The following is a 17,647-nucleotide window of genomic DNA, read 5'->3' on the forward strand; positions in this document are numbered from 1 at the left end:
GATCTGTTAAGTCCCCATTTTTATCTACTCTACTAGAAAGTATAAATATTGGATTAAACGCTCAGCCATGGTGTTCTTTGCCTGTTTCAGTCATATTAGTCTTCTCGCTTAGAAAAAAAAACACCATATTTGCATACTAACAAGGTAAAAAAAAAACTTGATCGGGGATGGTGCAGAGTGTGGAGGTGGTCCATCAACTGTCAAAAAATGCACCAGAAGTTTCTAGAAATAGCTTAGCAATAACTAATACCCCCATTGTGTGTCGATGCAGGAAGACGGGGAGGATGTTGGGGTGGGTGGACGGGTATTAAAACTGTTCAGTCAGGCTTCATCATCTGCAAATAAAGATGAAGAACATAAACTACAACCTGTGTTTCTCCATAATAACACCTGAAGTGAAAAAAAAAACATGCCAACACTGATTATTTTGGACATTAATATCTTTTCTCTTTTATTAAGACAAGAACTCTTCATTGTTTTGTAAAAATGTCTATTTATGAACCAATACAAAATGTGTATGGGAATGTGGAACTCCTTTTCTCCATTAATACACATTAACATTTCCCAAGTACAGCAGAGAGACAAACAGAATCAATCTGAAAACAATGACTGGTGAAACAATCAAAACTTTTTGGGAGTCAAACGAGTTTCAAAAGGCGGTGGTGCATTGAAAGTGACAGTAGTACAGCCACGACAAGTTTCTGATCCTGCTTCATTCCAATAAACATTGTACTCTTTATGACCTATGTCAACACAAAGCAATACTTAACACATCTGTTACAGTGCACCAAATATTAAGAAAAATACATAAAACATGTACAACATATATTCAAAATATCTCACCAATTTTGCCTCTTGGACCTAAAATAATGTGTCGCACTTGATTTCAATGAATGCATTGTACTTGCTTTTATGTGGTTGGTAGGTGGGGCCTAAACTTTGCATTCTACCTGAGATGCAGTCACATCGTTCAGCAACGCATGAACCTGAGACAGGACATTATCAAAAGAATTGAATGTGGAGAAAACTAGCTCGGTTACACTGTGAAACCATGGTCCGTGTTTTAAAACGTCACTGGGCGTTGAATTTAAAATGGAAAGACACACACAGTAACCTACTTCAAATTTGGAAAAACTCACTCAAATGTATTTTTTATGTTGTTTTGTTCTTGTTGCTTTTCCTATTGGAACTGTGGGGGACCAAAAAACTCCTACAGTAAATAAAACACTCTGGGCGTTTCCTGCCCACAAAAAGGTTTCATATTCACGAATAAAATATTAATGCGTCAGCCTTAAGGGAGAAGACAATATTCAGTTCTATTCCTTTATTGGCAAGTACATGTTTTGAAGTCTGATTTAAATGGAAGCTGCCACATGTCACTGAAGCGAAATAGTGCTCACTGTAAAATACAAATCACACAATCTCAGTCTTACAGATGAAGTGACATCTGCTCTGTGATTCATAAAGCAACGATAACAAGTCGGTTAATAGTTTGTTTTTATCAGACACCAGACCGTGAAACATCTAACCTAATCGGTACCCCGCCCCCACCCCCACCCATCCATTCAACACACACAAAACAGTGTCGTCAGCATACAGTGGTAACTCAGTGGTGATTCCTTTGTGAACTTTTTCAGCTTTCGACAGAAGATACAGATGGAGAGAGGTGGACACGGCGTCTTTGATCTTGGTCTGCGACATCCCTCCTGTAACTCCCGCCTACAACTGCCACACCCAATGAAAAAGCTAAAAAAAAAAATATACGCACAGCTCCGCCCAGCCCACATGCTGTGTTCTAAAGTTGGAAAATCAAAATAACAAAAATTCAAACACGCTTTGAAAAGCACGGATGCATAATGCTAAAGAAAGGGAAATTTGCACAATGCATTTTACAAGAACCTTGGCTAACGCCTTACGACGACCTCAAACCCCAAACTCTCAATATGGAAAGACTGAATGCTGTCTTCATGCATGACCATGATATATTAAAGCTATCACATCGGTAATGTTTTTGCAATCTGAGTTGCAGCTCGACAAAATCTAATCAAATGCTTTAACATGGCGATACAGGAGTGAATCACAGCAGTGAGCGTGCACACAGCAAGCGACGCCATTAAGTCCCAAAGAAACGGGCTGATTGTAGAAGCAGTGTTCGGCCTTTGTCAGTGCGAGTTTAATCAGTGGATTTGACTAATATTGATCATGTAGATTGAGAAATACATTTTTTAAATGATTAGTCCAATAGTGAAATTGTCATTGTTATAGCGGGGAAGGAGAATATCTGTCCTGACATGATGTAGTCCCATGCGGATCAAGCCTCGAATGCTGGGAAGCAGCGCGACTATTTGCGTCCAAAAACGTCCCCGTTGACGTGCATCATTCCCAGAAGTGGACGCTTCAATGCGTCCAGGTGATGGCAGGACGGTTCCCTCCATGAAACAGGAAACCGTGCAACCACTGGCAGCACCTGATTGGATAAACGCTTCCAAGTTGTCTGCTCCTGGATTTCAATCTGGACCAACATGGGATCTGGTTTAACATCTAATTAGTTACGAAAATTTGCTTCTGAAAACAGCCGAGGTGCATCTGTCTGCATTTTATAGTTAGTTTAAAAGTTTCTCAGGAGTGTTCAGGATTGGCGAGTCACGCCGGACGCATGAAGAATCTTCAGCTTTACGTAAATAAGGGAACAAACCTGTTTCTGGAAACTCAATGTGGCGCGTTGCACAGCCGCTTACGAGAACCGTGGAGATGGTGAGTTCTGAATCCGAATCCAGCTCGACTGAAAACCTCCGCTTCAGGCAGCAGCAGCCCTCGACGTGCAGCACTTTCATATTGTTTGTGTTTCTTTAATCGAATGTGTCGTCAAGTTGTCAGAAATTTCCCATTAAATTACGCTTTTTGTGTCGCGTCGTTCTCCGACACCTTGTCCACTCGTCAACGCTGATATGAAATCATTAATCCTCCAAAACATTATAAAACTCTTTTTCTGGATGACATTCTGGCCACCGTGAGCAGATGATGTAAAACCTTTTAAACTGAACAGTCGCCACTTTGTTGCTCAGATGATATGTTCCAGTTTGATTCGGGAGCTTCGACTTCCTGCTCATTTTAAAAACCTCGGGCCTTCCACAGCGACACCACGATGAGCGGCGGGGTCGGCAATACGTTTAGCATTTGCGTCGACTCGGATGTAATATAATGGCAAGGCGGTGAAATATTCAGCGTTTCAGACTTTGGAGGTGTAAAAATCCGCCCACAGCCGCCACATAGAGAACGGACTCATTAGGCGAGCCGCTTGCTGTGTGAACACATAATAATGACAAACAGTGCCACCAGTAGACCCACACTGCCATGTTAAGAAGCCAGGGCATCAGTGCGGACCATGGACAAACACCACGGAGCACAACATGTGTATTAAGTTATGATACAGACAATTAATTACTTTTGGCATCCTCAGCGCTCCCCAGCTGGCACAGCAAAACAGACTCGAGTTCGGTTTTGGCAGGTGATGCACAAAGCGAGATAGAGAAGCGAGAAAGAATGGGTTTCAGCACGCACGCACATGCAAATGATATCGAACGTTTTAGGCGCTCAAAAGCTGCTGCATCCGAGCAAAAACCATAAACATTGAGATGGAGCGATGGAGCGACCGGCCTGTCTCTCGGAGCATTTCAGTTAGAAGACGTTGACTTTCCCCCCCCTCGACGTTTCCTTTGATTTACAGTTTGACGAAACTCACGATGAGTGTGTGACACAATAAAATCCACAAAGGTACTCCATTGTAATTCTAGTAAGTTGTAAAAAATATTTCTTAGTAAGGATTAGTGTACAATACAGCTGTGATTCCATTGGCTTGATTTACACTGGATCGTGTGAGATAACGTGGACCTGCGCTGCCATGATCGCGTTTCATGTTCATGTGTTCCTAACTTAAATTTTGAACGTTTGGAGTTTGGTTAAGGCTGTTTTTCTCCACTTGGTAAAGTTATGTACACGACACCAGCATCCTTTGGCTGCTGATCGGCCAGTATTAACACCAAATGTCTGTTTTGTTTTTTTCCTCTACCCCCTCCCCCAGCCTTTTTACTACCGAGGATGTGCCAAAAAAACAGTTTAAAGACAATTTACATTTTCTTACTTTCCCATTTGTGAGAAGAAAAAAAAATAGAAATATATTCTGGGGTGAAAGCAGATGGAAATCAATTGAAACTCATCATTACAACTCAATAAAAGCCGGTGGGAAAAACAGGCTTTCCACTCAGCCTAATAGAAGAAAAATAAAAGCGAACAGAGGAAGAAATCAAAATAATGAAACGGCAGCATGCTGAGGAACATAATGCACTCCTTCTCTTTACTAAGAAAGGTAACAGTGGTAGAGCTGCTCTGAACCGAGGCGACTAAAACGAATTTAAAACAGAATCTGCCTGATAAAATGTAAAGATCACTTCATGTTATCCTTTGCTGCTTTCTCTGTGACTATGTAGTACGGGTCCAGTACAACAAACCTGCCTCTCGTTTATGTCCATTGTACAATGATATGTAAAGCGTTCCATGCATTTTTGGAGCTGTCAGAACTTGAGGGGGAAAAAAGAGAGAAGGAAGTAATGGCTTGAGACGAATCACAGTATAACTGGAAAGAGTTGTTATGCGGGAGGGGATGCATGTGTGCCGACACGTTTAGAGAAAATGAATAAAGTGGCTGTAATTTTACCCTCATACAAAAGCCAACAGCACATTGATAATTACGAGTGGGGGGGGGGAGGGAGCAACGAGGTTATGCAAATGATGATCAACACAAACGCAAAGTATGGACAGAACCGAAAAATTTAGAACAAGGCACAGAATTTTCTGCAAATGGTTGAACTAAATAAAATTCGTACCAGCAGTCAGGGAGGTGTCGAATGGTGAAGCTCTCTACAGTGATTTCTGGCAACTTCTGGCGCACCCTCCCCACCCCCCCCAACCCGACCCCCTTTTACCGAAAAACCCCCGGACCCCCTAACGTTTTTTGTCCTTTTTTGATTTTGATTTTTTTCATTTTTTTTTTTTTAAACACACAAAACATTCCATCTACATCTGCAGACTAGACTAAACAACGGCTTAAAACCAGGCCTTCCTTTGAAACCCACGTCTCTCCTCTACCCCTCGACCCCTCTACTCTCAAGTCTAAAAGTCAAGCTGAAACAACCCCTGCCCCCGCCCCCCCGTCCCCCCAGAAACAGCCCAGCGTCCGCAGGAGGACGCCAGAGTGAGGGGTCCTGCTTCGATTAGATGTAGTACTCCTTCTTTTCGTCCGAGTTGGTGTGGCCGCCCTCTGCGTTGATGATGGCTGTGTCTGCGTCCGCCGCATCGTCTGCTCCTTTGGCTTCATGTGTGAAGTAGGTACCTGAGGAGGAGGAGGATGGAGGACAGGGTCACGGACCGGATACCAGCCTGCTGCTCAGATGATACCAAAGATTAAAATGCGCCCCTTCGTCTCGCAGCACCTAATTATGCAAATCCTCCACCGTGCGGCCGTTTACATCCACCCAACACCGGCAAAGCTACAACACTGTACGACGCTCTTTTTTTTTTTTTTTCGATCGGCACGTGAAGGTTTGGAAATGATCTGGAGTGTGGTGCCCACCTTCAAATTAACCTTGTCAAGTTCAGCAGGAAGAAAAAAAAGAAAGAAAAGGGAAGTAGTCGGCCACTTCAAAGCCAATTTACAAGATTTATTCACATCCCATCAGTTTGGTGGAGATGACAATATTCTGAAAGGCAAGTGGCCGACGGGGGGAAAATAAAAGCACGGATGCTGTTTGTGGTGTATGTAGATGTTTAATCTGACATTTAAAATTGGTTTCCTTACAGACGCCAACTTGTTTTGATTGTGTGACTTTAGTCTGAAGAGTCGAACCAGAGTTTTACCAACTGACCACATTTTCAGTTCAAGCCGCTCTACAGTTGATTTAACCCCAAAAACCTCTTTTTGGTGTTTCCAAACTACACATGTAGACAACTACGTCCATCCATTCATGCCTGAAGATGGCTGAATGGTCACTCTGTACGTTTGCATATTTACTCTCCACAATGAGAAGCTGTAATGGAGTCATGTAGTCTGTCATCGACGTGGACGTGGACACGCTCAGCCATGGTGCTCACTGTTTGTTTTGTCTATAATAAGTCTTCTATAATATAAAAACACAGCAAGGACAGGATGTTTTTCCAGAACACTCTGCTCTCGCGCTCGTTCTCGGTGCCATGGGTCACTCCAGGTCAGCGTGTTGTCGACTAATTATTGGAAAGTTTCCAACAGAGGCAGTTAAAAGTCACCCCGAATCATTAATAATACTTTTCTAATATAAATTTTTTCCGAGCGGCTGCTCACTCCGCATAGGTGTAATCACCAGAACAAGGCAGGAAAATCTCTCTCCTTGTGATTATTATTATTATTATTATTATTGTTCCACCATGAATATTCATATCTGGCCTCCAGGCACTTTAACTTGTAAACCGTTTACCACTCGTACTATACACAATTAGTCAAAGTGGCCTCAGTTTCATTTGTATACTTGGCATCTGGTTGCTATTTTCTAGTGAAAATGTGCTGCGAACAGCCCGAGAGGAAAACGGCACCGTGACAATAATTCACAAGCGAATATTAAAAGATGTTTGGAGTTTATTAAAGCTCGAGCTTCACAGTTTCAAAAACTTTGTGCGAAGCAAAGTTAGAGCTGAGATGTGGGCACGAAGAAGTCAGACACAGCGAGAAAAGCTGTTTAAATGTGGAGAGGAGGGCATGTGTTGTGCCTCCAGTGATCCCTCAGACAGCGGATTTCTCTTTAAAGTTCGCTTGACTGACCTGCAGCTTTTGTTTGTGACTATTTGATCGTCCGACTGCTCTGGTTTCTTTCCTGCTCAGATTCCTTCTCAGCAGTGTTGCTGCACTTCTACACGACAGCATGATGTTATAAAGTGCAGCGTTGTTTTTGTTAATTACGATCAACCTAAAGGTGCAGTAACCCAAACGTCCACTAGAGGCTCCAAAACTGAGCCAATCCTCAAAGACTCTGGTGTTAAAATGTTTAACTTTACAGCACAAATAAACGTGTTCACAGCCCAGTACCAACATGTTTATGGTCTCTTCAGCTTAAATTCATGGCGACTGTACCAGGGCTGATTTTTTTTAATGTAACGTACATGTTTAATTGTATTAAGGCCTAAAATTATACACAGTTCGGTGCTTTCAGAGACAAATGGACGCCGCTGGAGGACGGTTGAATTAGCTGGGAGCTAGGAGGCATCAGGTCCTGTCAAGGTGGCAAAACTTCTGGGTCCACCTACAGATACAGCCACCAATAATAACTACAAGATCCAAGATGGAATAAACCAGAATGATCCTATAAAACCTGCAGCGTCGTGACGCTGTGCACGGCAAACCACGTACCCTGGTCCTTGTATTTGAAAGAAACAGAATAAAAAAAGCAAAACCAGAAGAGGAATAAATGCCCTTTTGTAAAATTAGTAAGGAAAATAATATAATATTTGAACAGAGTTGGGACACTGAAGGACAAGGTGAAGACTAGAATTAAAACAGATATTTATTTACTATTTATTTATCCTCATTTAACACAAAGATCCCCTCGTACATACATGACAGAAGGTAGATTAGCGTTCATGTGCTGTTCTACCGTTTGTCCTGTAGTTGATTTTAATGCTGCGATGGGAAAAATGAACAACTAATCAACCTCATATCTGAATTCCAACATCTCCTGTAACTCCAGTCTTGGCCTCGTCTGGTCCTTATTCAAATCCACATCAAGTGCCCTCTGATGCCTCACAATCGTTTTAAAGTCTGCTTTTCATCATAATGACGGCATTATTCAAGTATTTTCCTTCTACATTAACCATTAAATGACCAAACAATAAAGTTTAAGGGCATGTAAACTGTAAACAGAAACCACCTTTTAAACTTTATTCCAGAAATAGTGCCACTAAAAATCCAAATAAATGGACCTGTACCGCCTCTTAAAACTTAACATCACGCAAATCATTTTCCAAGCAGGTGATTTAATTGGTTGTAAAATTCTGGCATTAAATGTAGTTGCACAGATCCAGAAGACAACGGGTTTCTCTGACAGATCCTCCCTCCAGCCTTCAGCCGTAATAGATGGTGAAGGAGTGGGTCAGCTTTCCACAGGATGTTGTTGTTCGCTAATCCACAGACAGCAGATCCGGGCCAGTAAGTCGACGGCGGCGGGGCTAAACTTTATCGGCAGGTTGGAGGCGCCGTTGACAGACAAACCGGGTCGGTGCTAACAGCGCGAGAACCTGAACGCAGCTTAACTCTATCCGACTCGGACCGGAGGCGTCAGCATCAGTACTGGATCACGTCACCGCCGAGACAAACAAACAAAGATGTTCGCGTGGACTTTATCTCCTGGACGGACGTCTGAGGGGAAACCGTGAGTTCAGCAACACCTTAAGATAATAATAATAATAAAATAAAGCCGCCTCGCCAGAACCTTTAATTTGCCTCATTTACGGCACTTCCCCTCTGAAGTGCTTAACGCGCCCGCTTCCATTTCCTCCTGCATAAGAAATATCAAAGTGTGAAATCTGTTATAGATTATAATTATTTCTGCGTGATGAGGGCGGCATACCAGATTTGCTTTACCATTCAGCAGGACCGCATGAAAAATGTAATTTTACTCATCACCAGTAACCCGTAGCCTTAATAGCTGTCTTTCTATCACTCGGGTAGCATCCATCTAATGATGAATTAAGAAGTTTTGGCAGGAAAAAAAAAAGGTAAAGAGGCTCCACTTGATCAACCTCACGGCCTGCGGCTGCAGACTGGAGGAAGCTGCCGAGGAACGCTATTAAAAGGTTCTGCTTTAAATATATAAATGATAAACAATATTGGAATGTATTAGAGGCAGACAGCATGTGATGTATGTGCTTAAAAAAATGCTTAAAAATAACGCTCAGGTTTTATCCCTCCGAACCTCAAAACCTCCTGGTGGGTTTAAAAGTGGGTTGTTTCTGAGAAAATTGATCAATCAGAGCCAAAAAACTATTTAAAAAAATATAAAACCTCAGACAGAACCGTTGACTTTTAAATTTTCCAACTGCACTTGAACTACCCGTCGGATAAATGAACCAAATCCAATCTTAAAATCATGATATGAAATCAAAATCACTGTATTCTACATAGCTGAGAGTCAGAACTAAACATTTTTCTCTAAACATAAAGCGTTTGCTCTGATCGGATTCTGTCAAAATATAAAAAACGATGTGCAGCAGGTGGTTCAGGAGCAGCCAGCAGGCACTTTTTGGTTTTGCTTACACACAACAGACATGAAACGAGCATCAAAACAGCTAAAAACAATATAACTGAGCATGTAAAAGCATCATTTTACAGTTTGGGTAACACCTGTGGGCTGTAGGAAAAACACTGCTTCCATGAGTTTTACATTTTTGTAAAATTTAGGTTCTTCTTTGGTCAAGAATTTAAAGTTTTTTATTATTTCTTTAAATGATTTATCACACTATGACTTTGTAGTGCAGCTCAACACTCACGTCTTTCTGCCTGTACTTGTGGCATCTCCGTAGAAGTTAAAGAATTTATATTGCAGTGAAAAATGAGCCCACAACGAGGACAAATGGAAGAAAACGCCCAGAAGCAGGTTTGGAATTCAGACGTGACTCTCTAGCGCTTTGTTTAGCTGTTTCTGAGTTTCCTTTAGACCAAGAAGCATCTGAGACGTGATCCAACACATTGTTCTGCAGCAAGAAGCGCTTCTGCACCCGACGCTTTGTTCAGTACAACAATCGTCAGTGCCGGTCGTAAGGTTTCAGCTCTGCTCACCTTTGTGTCTCGCAAAGTAGCGTCCCAAGACGATGAGTAGACAGAGCATGGCGAACACCACCACGGCCACCACCCCTCCGATCACGGCGTGGTCCACCGTTCTGGGCGCTCCTTCTCCAGCTCGAGAATCTGAAAGCACAAAAAAACAAAAAGGGGCCTCCTGTTAAAGCTCCTTCCTGCATCGTGGGAACAGCAATCAGCCGCCACATCCCCACGGGGACGTCTGACAGCTAAACGTGATGGAGATGCAGATTAGACTTAATGCTCGGCGTTTAAATGGAGGAACTTTGGCGCCGCAGAGCCTGAAATGTGTCGCTTTAACGACACGGAGACACAGCTGTGTTGGTGGCCGGCTGCCGTGGGCCGAACACTTCAGTACATCTACTGTCAGGGCGAGGAGGAGATAGACCTTCATCCAGTCAGAGTACATCCACAACACCACATCTCATGACAAGTTAAGAACAAGCTGGCGACGACGGCAGCCGTGTTCTGACCCTCCGAACCCGTCGCGGGTCCGAAAGGCGTTTTGATTAAGAAAAAGAAAACACAACTAAACAATCCATCGGCGCCAAAAACCTTAAAAAGAAAATGAATCGCTTCGTTTTTTACCTTTCTGATGGTCCATCTAGGTTTGTTTGTTCAGTTACTAAATCTAAGCTTAAAGTTGAGACATTTCGCCGAAATCACTTCAACATTCGCCCAAATTACACCTTAACGTCCAGATTGTCGAAAACACACAGAATTCTTCACTCCTCAACACAACTGACATCTCGTTCCACTGCCTGACCCAACTGGTTCCAGTGCTGGTCCAGAGCCAGAGCCTGACTTCACACCAGTTCTTTGTGATTCCACCATCTAAAGCTCCAGGTTCTCAAAACTGGTGCTGAGAGCTCAGAACCGTCCGGGGCTGGAGGCGGAGTTCTGGTGAGAGCACAGGACTGGCATTCTTCAAACTACAGCCCGGCCAGTAGCTGCATTTTTGGAAAACTAAATAAGTAAAGAGTTCTGAGGAGGAGACCCGGTGCTTCCTGGCACTGTGGTCTCCAACTGAAATCCAAAACCAGCTAGAAGGAGCCTCTCGGACCGGGCCTGGGTTAAAAAACACTCCAGCGGGAGACGGTTGCAGCCGGGTACGAGCAAAGCCAAGTCCTCAGTAAACTCAAGAAACCGAAAAAGGGCCTCAGGAGGTTCGTAGGAGGTGCAAGATTTGGACCAACTAAGCAGCAGCACGAGGAAGGTGAGAGAAATTCAAGGAGTTGTCGACTGAACTGCAGGTTGTGTCGACGCAGAGCAGAAACGAGACAAATTAAATTAAATATGTACAGTATGCAGAGTCACTAGTTATTTATTTTATTTTCCAGTTTTAGAAACACCTCTGGGCTTCTGGAAAAGTGTTGTACACTTGGTTCCATGTTGTTTTTACATTCTTATAAAACAAACAATTAAAAATATTATTTTAAATATATTATAGAGATTGACTGTAAAAGAGGGAGAAGAACGGGGAGAGACCTGCAGCAAAGGCGGGACTCGAACCTACGACTGCTGGGTCGGGGAACTCCAGCCCTGTTCACGGGTCGCCTGCTCAGCTCGGTGGCGCCCATTATTATGATTATTATTTAATGATTTATTGCATTATAGCTGCACTATTTCTCTACTTCTAGCCATGGCTGTGCTGTTTCCATGGGGCTGCAGGACTTCATGTTGTCTGCAGCGATTAAAAACGTGAGAGGAAACCAACGACTTCCAAGAACCAAACCAGATGGACTTCCTGTTTCATCTCTCGCGCAATAACTCTGTCGCGCTAAACGCCTAAAACCACACACATCGTACATCACGTTGTTCGATTCATGTTGTTTTGGCTGCGATTGTTTGTTTCCTCCAATTAAAAACGGCTTTTCCCGACTTCACTTTGGCTCCTTTGTCTCTTGCTGACATTTTAATAACCGCTGTACAAAACGACTACAACAATAACGGCTCGGATTGCAATCAAGCATTGATTAAGAATTACCATATTGCTGTCAGAGTGCCAGAAAATCATAGTAATAAAAGCAATATTTTACCTTTCTTTTAAAACCTATTCGTCGCGCTCTGTGAATCACCAAAACACTGACGTCTTATTAGGAAATCTGTCAAAAAGTTTTCCAGCAAACAAAACATTCACAGATTATTAATAGAGGAGGAGGAGTTGTTTTTTTTTAAACTTCCAGAGCAGGAGTTTTAAAAACCTCGGGGTCTGTGTCTGGACGACGAGCCCCTGAAGCTCGGGGCTGTAATGCGATGTGAAGGCTATTGATCAGGTGTAGGGATCCATGACAACCCCCAGTTAATATCCGCTTGTGGACCTGATTGCTCCTTCACGGGACAAAGGAGCAGCACGTTTATAACCAACATTATGCTACAGGACGGCGAGCGGGAGGCGGAGAGACGACGGCGGCGGCGACTCACGTGGCGCCGAGACGTGACCGCAAACGAACTCCAGACTCGCTCACACTTTTATTTAAGCCTCAAAGAGTCGACAAAGTGACTCAATTTATCCGAAACTGTCATTAACAAAAAGAATCGTCAGCCGTCAAAATCACTTTATTCAACGTGTCTGATTTAAAAATCTGCAATAAAACAAACCAGATTCTGTATAAAACTAAATATTCTGTGAACTCGGCTTCGACCTGCAGCCACGTGACAGAAACTCAGCGACTGTTCGGCTGAACTGCAGGACGTGTTTCACACAGAACAGACACGAGACTAATTACAAATGAAAGCAGTCGTGTTTTTAACACTTTCAGGAAACAGTTCACTGTTACTGCAGTGATTTTCCATGTTTTGTTAAATTGTGGGTAATAACGAGGGAAAAGAAAGACAAACAGTCTAAATGATCATGTTCAGCATTAGACTATAAAAGTATTGCATTTAAATAAACTAAAAATATGGCATTTTACAGATATTTGCTGTTTACTGAAGAACAATGTGCATATTAAAGAATTTAAAAAATTGCAAATAATATGTTTTTTCTTGGATTTTGCAAATTACAGATTGTTGTTACAGACAAGAAGAAAATAATAATAATTTTTAAAAAAAACACAAACCAAAGCTGTAATTAATGTCCACATCAAAAATCTATACTTTGCAAACAATAATCTGTTTTTTTGTTGTATGACTGTAAAATCACACAGTTATACTTTATTTAAATCAATTAAAATGTGATTATTTTTCAGATATTTGCTGCTATTTTTTCTGCATTGACAGTTTGTGAATGGTGCAGAACTCCAACATATTTGTTGGTATTCAGTCTTTGGTTAACTGTAGAACTTTTATACTGCAGTGCAGAATAAACCCAGAGTGAGACAGGAGCAATAAAATGTACAGACGTGACTCGATAATCCGACACTAAATGTAAAACCTTCTTTTATGTCGGATTGTCCAGACGGAGGTCCAGATACGAGGAGGGCTTGATGCTGGAGGGATCATTAGTTGTTCATTATTGTTCATAGTTGTTATAATAACTAGTAGGGCTGGTCCCAATAGAACTTTCTGGGCCCAATTAATGATGAATATCAGAACATTCAGCGCTGTCAGGGGACACTTCCACCCCGGGGCAGCGCTCTGACGGGGTGGAAGTGTCCAGAACACACAGGCAGTACTTGGCTGCTGATGCTAGTTTAGTTAGCGCTCACACTTCTGTTTCCTCCATCGGTGGCGGCGGGGGAGTGGCAGATACGCTCCACCGTTACCATCCATGTTTACTTCCATAAACACTGAGCACGCTCGCTGCGTGTGACGTCGTCGTGTCCTCTTGTGCGCATGCGGGACACTTTTGGCTCGTATGAAGTTCACACAGCAGATCACATACAAGTCGCATTGAAGTGGAAACGTGAAGGAAGTCACAAAGAAATCCTCATTGAGCATCAAGTCCTGCAGTGTGAACGTAGCCAATCTGTGGGATTGTTCAGTCAGATAATACGCCGTCATCCTGATTGGTGACATTAAATGTCATGTCGGAGTCACAATCCAAGGCTGTCGGTGTGTTAAGACTGTTTTTATGGGTTCTGTTAGGTTTTCGGATTGTTAAGGGTCGGACTATCGAGTCACGACGGTATTATTATGACATATTATTGATATATTATTGATATATTTTTGTGCTTTTAGGTCATTTGGATGTGACCGTACACGATACAAATAACCTTTATTTACAAACTAAGTCAGGACACCGAACAACGACCAGTTCTCGTGCTGCAGACCTTCAGCTTCCTCCTGCATCCTCCGTAGAAACCGACTAAAACTCCTCCAGCTCTGCTCTGGGCTTCTGCTGACTGAGCTCCAGAGACCAGAGAGAGGGAGAGCGGGTCACAATTGATTAACGAATAACACAAACAGGGAGAGAAACATCATGGATAACATCAGCTCCGCACCACACCGGCATTAACCGACCTGGAGCGAGGGGGGCGGGGGCAGGGCGGCGCCGCGCTACCTGTCAAACCCAACAAAACATTACCTGATGGATCTAATAGGTTATTTTGACTTCAGATTTTCTTTTTTAGTGCTGGGCAGATTCAATTAAACTGAGCAGGAATCCTTCTGACATCCAATTCGCTCTTGTCAGGGCGGCTCGAGCGGCGCTTTAACACACTTTCCTATTACGATGTTAATGTGGACTTTGGCTCGGAGGCGGAGGCAGGCGGTGGGGTCGGGGCGGTGGAGGTGGAGGTGGCTCGGATGGCTGCAGAGGATCCTGCTTGATTGTCCACATCAAACTTTGCAGGTTTAAATTAATTTAAGGGGGGTAGAAGGGAGCATCAGAAGTCTCCACACGTCTCGGCGTAATATCCTGTTGCTTCATAGAATCATGGATTTACATGCAGATAAAGTGAAGCAGCATTTTCACCACAACAGTGTGAAGTCCGGCCTGTTCGGTGGCCTGAAGGGAAGTTTTGTCTTTATTCGAGCTGGTGATACGTATGTTTTGTTGTAATTTCATCCTGCACCACCTCATTTGAACTAAGAGACAATGCATGAATAATCCAAGTCAGGAGCTGCTGTTGAACCACAGACTGTGTAAAAGATGGACGTAGCAACCGGTCCTGAAAAATGAAACCAACCCGGACGTGTTAAAACCCGGCAATATCACTATGTCCACTATCTGCTGGCTCCACAAAGCCCTGGCTCCCATAGAAATACTGCATTCCTACAGCTCAGGATTTGTTTCTTATTAGTTTTCAGTCAAATCCAGAGATCAGGTGGCCAATCTGAAAATAAATCAATACTAAGTTTTTAAAAAATCGTCAACATTTTGCGGGACAAGGGGCGTGGCTGGCTTGATTGACAGTCGGCAGCAACCATACAGACGAAGCGAGCAGAAGGCGGTAAATGTGGGCGGGGCAGAGAGGACCCGCCTCTCAATCCGTCTGACCAATCGCTGCTCCTATGGCTCCGTCCCCCTCCCACGATTTTTGGCTCCAAAAATCCAAGATGTCAACCAGGAAGTAGCAAAACCCTATCTTCATGTTCTCAGTGCAGAAACCAACGTCACGGAAGCTACGTCCATCTTTTATACAGTCTATGTGTTGAACAAATGAACACCTCGCCTCTAAACAACAAAAACAGAAGCTCTTTGCTCTCCTCCCGACGTCCTACCAGCGTCTGCTCCGCCTCGCCAGGAGATGCTGAAGAGTTGTTGGTGACGAAAGCCAACAATTTCTGTCCTAATCGAACCAAAAAGCATAAAAACGGCAGCCTGGGTTTGGTTTCCTAATGAGCCCTGTTGTCTGGATGCGCCGTCACTTTCTGGAAGCACTCAGTCCCAGTCGAACCAGAGGAAGCCATTTGCATGTCGCACCAGCGAGTGTCACTTACGAGCAATTACTGTCACCCAGTAAAACACAGTACGTCTGTGGTATTATCTCACCCGGCAAGTCAGACTTCAGATTGCACGGGGTCACTGTTTTAGCAATCAGAGGAGTGCGAATTCTTTTGCAATTACAGTCACTGCCGTTGCTTAAAAGTCACCTCCGCCACAGATTTTTTAAAAAAAGCATCTAAAATCCAGATCGAACTGGGAACTGTGGCTGAATCACACGACGAGAGGAAAGTTAAAGCAAGAGCCTCCACAAAGAACTCAAGTGGATTTTGTAAAATCACGTTAAAGGATCATTTAGTGAGACCTGCTGCAGCCTTTTAGCCTTTTTTAGTCATTGTTTTGGATCAGATTGGACATTTCCTTCAGCTTTGATTCCAGCAGTTGACTGTATGTTTGCATCAAGCTGCAAAGTTGACGTTGGTGGAGACCAAAACAGAGCTAAACAGGATGCAAATATCAGCTTAACAATCATCAGGTGTCCAGAAATACTACTGGGATGGTGATCATTAAAAAAAAGAAAAAATGGTGACTCTACACCATAACAAAAAAAAAATTTAAAAAATGCAAAAATCTATCAGCAAGGATGCTAAATATATATATATATATATAAAACACCGATAAAAAACAGTGACAACAAATCACAGAAAATAAGTATAAAATCAAAAAACATAAAAAAAGAAGATATTTTACAGTCATATATTGTAAAAGAACAATTTTCTCTTTATAAAAACACAGATTTCTGATGTGGACATTACACATCATGTGATATTATGAGTATTTATTTTACAAAACTTGCTTAAACATGTAGTTTAAGTCTAAACAAGTTTAAACAACAGTTTTCCAGGTCTGACCACAACTGGAGAACAAAACTGTAGTAAAGATATTTTTAATTTGTTTCCGTATATATCGTGATAATAGCTTCTGCTGCCCCCTAGTGGCCAACAATCAATGAACGCAGCTTAAACTATAAAGTGTACATAAAGATGAACGTCATGACAGAACGTCCAGGAAGCGGAAATCTGAAACCTTCTGCAGAAAAACTGCATTCTTCTTGAAAGCTTGTTTTGTTGGAGGTTTCACAGAAAGCGTTTTTAAGATGGAGCCGACAGACCAGAGCTTCAGGGAGGCGAGTGCTGTTTATGATTTATATTTACAGGAAGAGTCAAAAGTGAGCTCAAGTGCTGCATACGGGACGGATCTGAACGCTCGCATAATGTCGGTTAAATCCCCATAAAGCCGTTGATGAGGCTAACGGGGTTATTAAAGCACTTAATGTAGCTTCACTTTGCTGCTGCGGCATGTTCTAGAAAAAAAAAAAAAAAAGCACTTATGTCAGAACGGAACTGTTTCCAGAACTGATGATGTCTGACGGCGTCATGACAGAAAAGCAAAATGTGCAAAAAAACGGTTGCAGTTGTTCTCACTTCAAATGCAGCAGCACTGCTTTAAATTACACGATACAGCGACTTAAAAATACAAGAAAAACTCAAACGCCACTGGCAGGTGTGAACGGCAAATCGTGATGTGTCGTGAAAATCACTTTATCCAACACGTCTCACTGAGAATTTCACTAACAAATTAACAGTTTGTTTTACCGAGATTCTGCAAAAAGCAAAAAAATGCTCAAACTCTTTGTGATTTTTCATTAAAATTGGTTGATTCAGACCAGGGATCTCCAACTCGGGTCCTCGTGAGCTACCGTCCTGCAGGTTTCAGACGTTACTGCAACACACTCGAGTTAATGGATCTCCAGCAGCTTGTTGTCAAGTCTGTTAATGATCCATTAGTTTGAGTCAGGTGTGTTGGAAACATCTAAGACCTGCAGGACAGCAGCTCACGAGGACCGGAATCGGAGATCTCTGGTCGAGACTCTCGTTTATAAATTTTCCATGAACAAACCGTCTGCCTGGTTCGGGCCAGCGATGATCAGGCAGCGTCGT

At 42.8% G+C, this 17,647-nt stretch overlaps 1 protein-coding gene across 1 annotated transcript in view; it reads right to left on the reverse strand.

The window, feature by feature from the left end:
* Window positions 1–422: 422 nt before the first annotated feature.
* Window positions 423–17,647, reverse strand: part of cadm1a (cell adhesion molecule 1a) — a 161,890-nt gene continuing 144,665 nt past the window's right edge. The window contains exons 9-10 of the mRNA XM_008278372.1: window positions 9,857–9,985; window positions 423–5,389 (exon numbers count right to left, since the gene is read on the reverse strand). Of these exons, the coding sequence (XP_008276594.1) occupies window positions 5,271–5,389; window positions 9,857–9,985 (248 nt within the window). The 3' untranslated portion in view covers window positions 423–5,270. The remainder of the gene's footprint in view (window positions 5,390–9,856; window positions 9,986–17,647) is intronic.

The sequence above is a fragment of the Stegastes partitus genome, unplaced genomic scaffold (genome assembly GCF_000690725.1).
Source record: "Stegastes partitus isolate 25-593 unplaced genomic scaffold, Stegastes_partitus-1.0.2 Scaffold121, whole genome shotgun sequence".
Classification (NCBI taxonomy): Eukaryota; Metazoa; Chordata; class Actinopteri; family Pomacentridae; genus Stegastes; species Stegastes partitus.